Genomic DNA, 7,359 nt, shown 5'->3' with positions numbered 1-7,359 from the left:
TTATGAGGAGGAGACTTTACTCATGGCCTATGAGACAGAAGATCATGAGACTCAATACTGCTTTCCTGCCATTAACTCATCATGCATCAAGACAAAACGCTCCACACATGAATACAATATCATGTATGTGTTTTTTTCATTGCTGTCAGTATGGACTGTGTTTCTAAATCTGCTGGTGATCATCTCCATCTCTCACTTCAAGAAGCTTCACACTTCAACCAACATGCTCATTCTCTCTCTGGCTGTGGCCGACCTGCTCGTAGGACTTATTGTCATGCCCTTGGAGGCGATTAGGTTGATTGAAACATGTTGGTACTTTGGAGACATTTTCTGTAGACTGTTTTTAATAATCATGGGGCTGCTTTTCTCAGCATCTCTAAGTAATTTAGTTTTAATAGCTGTTGACCGTTATGTGGCTGTGTGTCAACCTTTACTGTACCCACAGAAAATAACAATGACTAGAACAATAATTATTATCTGTGTTTCCTGGTTTTTCTCTTCAGTGTATAACATTGCAATTGTTTTTAGTATCTCACATAGAAAATACACATGTTATGGAGAATGTACAATTATAACTACTTTCGCCTGGTCAATCGCTGATTTGTTCCTGTCTTTCCTGCTTCCTTGTACTGTCATCATAACTTTATATTTGAGAAACTTCTATGTCGCACATCAGCAAGTGAAAGTTATAAACTCTCTGCTGAGGAGTGGAAAACATCTAACAGAAGGTTCAATGAGGAAGAAATCTGAGAGCAAAGCCGCTCTGACATTAGGAATCATTGTGATGGTTTATCTGTTTTGCTGGATTCCTTTTTTTATTTTATCTCTAACACCAAACACTGGAATGACGTCTGCCACAGCTTATATCTTATTATGGATGTTGTATATTAATTCAGGTCTGAATCCTCTCATCTATGCTATATTTTACCCCTGGTTTAAAATCTCAGTTAAACACATCCTAAATCTATCCAAAATTTTTAAGGCAGCATAACTTTACAGTACTGGTACTGCCAGGGTTTAAAAGAGTCGTTTGCCATAAAACTAATAAACCCATCAGGGTGCCCAGTGGGTTTATAGATACTGCAGGACAACATATGGATTATAGGTTACATGTGTTAATGTGTGTACTGTTCATTAATTCACAAATTTATTTGGTACAATTAACAACCAGAGTTCACAGGTCTTAATTGCAGCAGAATCTCTAGTTAAAGTAAAAACAAGCAAATAAAACACGCACACAGTAGTACAGTAGTAAGACACACTGTTATAAAATAAAATAAAAATGTTTTATTTAGCTTAATTCGTTTTTTTTTTTCAGGACGGATGTCCTAATAAGATCAAACTGATTTTAAGGTTGGATCTAAATTTAAAACATAAATAATTTTTGTGTGAATATGTTATTGTTGGTTAACTGAACACGTTCCACATGAGCACACAAGGCACTGACCTGCATCATCAGAAGCAACTATTGCATCAGTCTGTCAATCTACTTTCATGGGAGTTTGTTTCACACTTTCTTAATGATGCTTTTGTGGATCATCTTTGGATACAGCATAGATGTTAACATAACCCATCCTGAAGCCTATGCACTGATGAATTAGCCTATGTTACATGATAGGCCAATGCTGTTGAAAAGCCTGTTAAAGATGATTCCTTTATGGAGCGACAAAAATGTGTAAAAAAATATAAAAAAAATAAAACAGTCCAAAATGACAAACTCTATTATATTAAACAAAGAAATAAAACTTTGAGAAATTGTTTTGTTAAGCGTTTTTTCCTCTGCCATGCTCTTGTAAGCATGCATCGAACATCTGTCTACAGTATGAGTAAAATTAACTATTGTTTGCAAGGCTGTGCACTTAACCGTGCACTTATGTTCGTGTACATGGGAAAAAAACTGACTATACTGAAGGCTTAAATGGTTTTGACACCCCTGGTCTAAAGATCATTTGACTGTACAGAACATTCATGGGGACTTTAAAGTTTAATTGAAAACTTGAACAGTGGCAGTATAGACCGTTTCATCGGGTGCACGTGCAGTGACGTGATAAGCGTCTGGTCCAAACTTTACTTCCGGTTTCTGTTTGTTTAATGGTCTGACTAGTTGCTGAAACGAAACTCTTAAACAAATACCTCGTCGAAAATAACAAATGCTTTGTGTTCCTATGCAATCTACGTGTTGTTTATTTTGCTTGTTATATAAATAAACTATTTTAAAAGGACTTTGTTGTTACTTATTCTTCGCAGAGTTTACCGGAAGTTACGTGATGACACCGAAAGCTGTGTGTTTATGTTGTTACTGCTGAAAGTGTCTATAACTTTGGGAAGCAAGATAAATGCTCTTGTTTAAATCACTGAGATCTTAGCTTAACCTGATCTTAACCTGATTTAAACACAATATATTAAACATTTGCATTTTTTATTATTATTATTTTTACTTTTCAACGTTTTTTTTATTGACAACATTTGACATCAACAATTATCTAAATACAGACTCTACGTTTGGATTTACTAATATCATTTAAAAAGTTAAAGTATCTAAGGAATTTTTAAAACGCCATTCTCAACAAAATTTAACGTAACGTGAGCTGTATTATTATTTGGGCAGTGTTCGACGTCATAACAGGCATCCAACTGATCAGTTTGTTCTGGCGCTAAAACTGTTCTGGCAATGAGTTCAATTTGATTTTATCTCAAATTTTATTTTACTGTTCAATATCTACAGGCTAGGCTTCTAGCTGACTAATGTTAATCTAAATAAATGACATGAGTGGTTGCTACAGTATGAATATTTTCAATACTAGCATGCTCTTTAGACTAAACTTTTGTATACAGTATAAATGTCATTTTAGAAGAAAGAGACACAGAAGTAGAAGAGAAAAGTAAAAAGAGAGGCAGAAAGGCAATGTTCAGTAAGCCTACATGGTTAAGTGCTGTGATAATTACACTAAATGTATAAAGGTATAAAAGTCATATTTAGTGAAAAAATATTCATTAATTCGTTTTTCTAGTTCCAACATACTGTAAACATTACGATTAGATTGTAAAGACAATGATATGTGTTTTTTAAAATATTTCCTAAATACTGAGTGCTCTGTCAAGTATCTCTTCCCCATAGTCTTCCTCCGTGTTTGAAGATGTCTCTAATTCTGAATAATTCAAGCAGATGTCACACCTGAAGCTAAAATCTTTGAGTGATTTCTAAAAGACATACAATAAATTGTCTTCTTTTATTTATTTAGAACTTGACCTTAACAGTAAGCAGGCCGGCATAACTGCAAAATGCAACTGCAATAATGCAGGCTCATGTGTTTTATACTACTCTCTCTGCACTCTTGCCCCTTTCTTGCCACTCCATGTGTAAAATCCTGGACATGCCACTATGTGGTAGAACAAAATAGGGGCTGCCATAGTCTCATCAATGAATGGGAGACTAGGTGTCGAGCTCATTACGGACAACCAACCCTGTGACATCACAGGGTGCAGTATTGCAAGATGGTGGCCCCTTGCATCAAAAACTGTAATAACTGTAAAAACCTTTTTTCCCAAAGTTACACGAGTTAAAAACAATATAGAAAATAACCAGACCTGTTTTATTTTAGTGCTTTTTGGTGGGGTCAGTAATAATTTGGCATGGTTAGTAATAATAATTAATTAATAATAATAATTAGTTACATTTATATAGCGCTTTTCCAGTGCTCAAAGCGCTTTACATATGAATGGGGGAATCTCCTCAACCACCACCAATGTGCAGCATCCACCTGGATGATGCGACGGCAGCCATATTGCGCCAGAACACCCACCACACACCAGCTTATTAGTGGAGAGGAGACCGAGTGATATAGCCAATTAGTATGAGGGATGATTAGTAGGCCAATGGGCAAGTTTGGCCAGGATGCCGGGGCACACCCCTACTCTTTTTCGAAGGACATCCTGGGATTTTTAATGACCACAGAGAGTCAGGACCTCGGTTTATCGTCTCATCCGAAGGACAGTGCTTTTTTGACAGTATAGTGTCCCCGTCACTATACTGGGGCATTAGGACCCACACAGACCACAGGGTGAGCACCCCCTGCTGGTCTCACTAACACCTCTACCAGCAGCAACCTGGTTTTCCCAGGTGGTCTCCCATCCAAGTACTAACCAGGCTCAGCCCTGCTTAGCTTCAGTGGGCAAGCTGTCTTGGGCTACAGGGTGATATGGCTGCTGGCGTAGTGGCTGCTACTGGTGTTAGTAAAAATCTAAAGCACCAGTAGAAAACATTATTAGCATTGAGCCCTGATACATTGCATACATACATGCATAAATGAATAGTGTTTGTTTCTATGTATGTGTCACTGGGTGACTGTGATGGAGCGGAACCAAAAACAGAGGAGAAGGGTTCCGCTTGAGTATGGTTTCCACCCGGACCTGATTTTTAATCATTTGTACTTCCTGGTTTCCCTAACAACACAATCGGGGCTTATTAGAAACAGGTGTGCAGGATTAATGTGGCGATCCACGATTGGAAGAGGAAATGAGGACGGGCAACATGAATAGAGCTGTAGCAACACACAGGGGACAGTTGTTTCGGGCACGAGCTCCTTCATTGCCTAGGGCAGACCGGATCACATGCTCCGTCCTTAGAGGAGCCGGAGGGCGCTGTTGATCCACGGAAGCGCTTATAGCGCAAGGAAAGAGTGCGGCAGCCAAGAAAGGCGAAAAGGACGGAACGGTGGAAGTTAAAGGAGCACTACACCGGAGTGTGCTTTTGGTGTACTTTGTGTGCGCTGTGTTGCTGCTGTGCAGACTCATTGTACCGACCTACATCGATCCCTTGGGGAAGAAAGAGGTAGAAGGCGACCGGGCGAAGAGATTATTGGGCGATTTCACTTGTGAGTGGGCTAATACAGAGTCATCGAGTGCATTGTTGCAGGATTATGCTGACAACGAAGAGTGAGTAACAGTGGATGTGTGTGTATGAAGTATTTATTAAGAAGAGCTGCTTGGTGTGCATTTCTAAGTGTGTTGAAGGTCCCTGGCCCCACTGAAGAGAGAAGTGTGGGCGAGCCGCGGATCAGCCGGAAACACGGGCAGGAAACTCAACTGGGGAACCGTTGCCGTTTGTCATCTGGCCCTGCGGATAAAAGAAGCATGGGTGAGCCGAAGAGGTAACGATAAACATACAGGGGCTGCATTGATTATAATTGTGTACCAACCCGTCTTCTCTGTGGCCAGAACAACGCTCAGCCAGCCTCACGAGGGGGTCGAGGCCAGGCGGTCAAGTCCGTAAATTCACGTAAAATGTGTGTGCAGAGTGCTGTGGGTGAGTTGTGATTATCATTGGTGTTTACACTAAGCTTGCTGTGTATGCTGTGCTTGTAGCGACCAAAACTGCCCTGGCCCCGGACGGGTCGTGAGAAGGAAAGAACACGCTGTGGCCCGAGCCCCATGAGAAGAGGAAACTAAACTCCCTTTGCTTATAGCAACGTCTTAAGGAGGAACGAACCGTGTTAACAGTGTGAATCACTTACCTGTGTCCCAGTGAACGCCCCGAAGTGAATGGAAAGCCCAAGTCTTGTGAGTAACTTACCGTTGTGATGTGTTACCTACCTTTGCTTACAGCAACGTCTTAAGGAGGAACGAACCGGGTCAATAGTGTGAACCACTTACCTGTGTCCCAGTGAACGCCCCGAAGTGAATGGAAAGCCCAAGTCTTGTGAGTAACTTACCTTTGTGATGTGTCGCCTACCTTTGCTTACAGCAACATCTTAAGGAGGAATGAACCGTGTCAATAGTGCGAACCACTTACCTGTGTCCCAGTGAGCGCCCCGAAGTGAATGGAAAGCCCAAGTCTTGTGAGTAACTTACCTTGGTGATGTGTCGCCTACCTTTGCTTACAGCAACGTCTTAAGGAGGAACAAACCGTGTCAACAGTGTGAATCACTTACCAGGAAGTCCCAGCTGAGGAAACCTAAGGGTGAACGAGAGACAGAAGGAATTAGGCAAGTAGTGACCAAGTACGGAAACGAGCCACTAATTGTGTTCTCCCTATGCTGCCTCCAGGAAGAAGCGGAGGGCGCCACAGATTGAAGGACAAAACTGGAAAGGAGTCCCAGCCCCCGTCTCATGGTCCAAACCGCCCTGGAGGCGAGAAGAAGAATTGTTTTAAACTGCCCTTTCCCCCTTTTGCTTTTAAATATTTAAATAAAGTTACATTTTAATTATAGTATACTTGTCTGTCCGGTCATTGGGGTGGTCTTGGGAAACTCCTCGAGGTGGCAACTAGAGAGGGGCGTGACCCTTTAGAGATCTAGGGTCCGCTCCGGCCTGTGACATATGTCTACCCCCAAAGCTGTAAACCTAGGGGAAACACTGACTGTATAAATGAAAGAACAGTAGAGAGACCAAATCAAGCTCCTATCAGGAGGAGACTTTACTCATGGCCTATGATACAGAAGATCATGAGACTCAATACTGCTTTCCTGCCATTAACTCATCATGCATCAAGACAAAACGCCCCACACATGAATACAATATCATGTATGTGTTTTTTTTCAGTGCTGTCAGTATGGACTGTGTTTCTGAATCTGCTGGTGATCATCTCCATCTCTCACTTCAAGAAGCTTCACACTCCAACCAACATGCTCATTCTCTCTCTGGCTGTGGCCGACCTGCTCGTAGGAATTATTGTCATGCCCTTGGAGGCGATTAGGTTGATTGAAACATGTTGGTACTTTAGAGACACTATCTGTAAACTGTTTTCAATAACAATGGGATTGCTTCTTAATACATCTCTGATTAATTTAGTTTTAATAGCTGTTGACCGTTATGTGGCTGTGTGTCACCCTCTGGTGTACCCACAGAAAATAACAATGACTAGAACAATAATGATTATCTGTGTTTCTTGGTTCTACTCTTCAGCTTATAACATTTCAGCTGTTATTACTACCTCACAAAGTAAATACACATGTTATGGAGAATGTATATTTATGGTTACTTTTGTCTGGAAAATCATTGACATATTCCTCTCTTTCCTGCTTCCTTGTACCATCATTATAACTTTATATTTGAGAATCTTCTATGTCGCATATCAACAAGTGAAAGTTATAAACTCTCTGCTGAGAAGTGGAAAACATCTAACAGAAGGTTCAGTGAGGAGGAAATCTGAGAGCAAAGCCGCTCTGACATTAGGAATCATTATGACGGTTTATCTGTTTTGCTGGATTCCCTTATTTAGTTTATCGCTAACACCAAACACAAACATGACTTCTTCTATAGCCTATTTTATGTTATGGATGGTGTACATTAATTCAGGTCTGAATCCTCTCATCTATGCTATATTTTACCCCTGGTTTAGAACGTCAGTTAAACACATCC

General features: G+C 40.6%; 1 protein-coding gene and 1 pseudogene across 1 annotated transcript; one reads left to right on the top strand and one right to left on the bottom strand.

Annotated features, from left to right (window-relative positions):
* LOC135746782 (trace amine-associated receptor 13c-like) lies at window positions 1-991 on the top strand. The gene has a single exon (XM_073815978.1). The coding sequence runs from the start codon at window positions 23-25 to the stop codon at window positions 989-991; it is 969 nt and encodes a 322-aa protein (XP_073672079.1). The 5' UTR covers window positions 1-22.
* Window positions 992-4,094: 3,103 nt separating this feature from the next.
* Window positions 4,095-4,211, bottom strand: LOC135747006 (5S ribosomal RNA; annotated as a pseudogene).
* Window positions 4,212-7,359: the final 3,148 nt, after the last annotated feature.

The sequence above is a fragment of the Paramisgurnus dabryanus genome, chromosome 10, assembly GCF_030506205.2.
Source record: "Paramisgurnus dabryanus chromosome 10, PD_genome_1.1, whole genome shotgun sequence".
Classification (NCBI taxonomy): domain Eukaryota; kingdom Metazoa; phylum Chordata; class Actinopteri; order Cypriniformes; family Cobitidae; genus Paramisgurnus; species Paramisgurnus dabryanus.
The sequence above is the reverse complement of the archived record's forward strand: the minus strand, read 5'-3'. Positions and strand labels throughout refer to the sequence as shown.

Excerpts from the sequence above, each read along its gene's own strand:
- LOC135746782 (XM_073815978.1), top strand. The coding sequence starts at position 23 with ATGGCCTATGAGACAGAAGATCATGAGACTCAATACTGCTTTCCTGCC.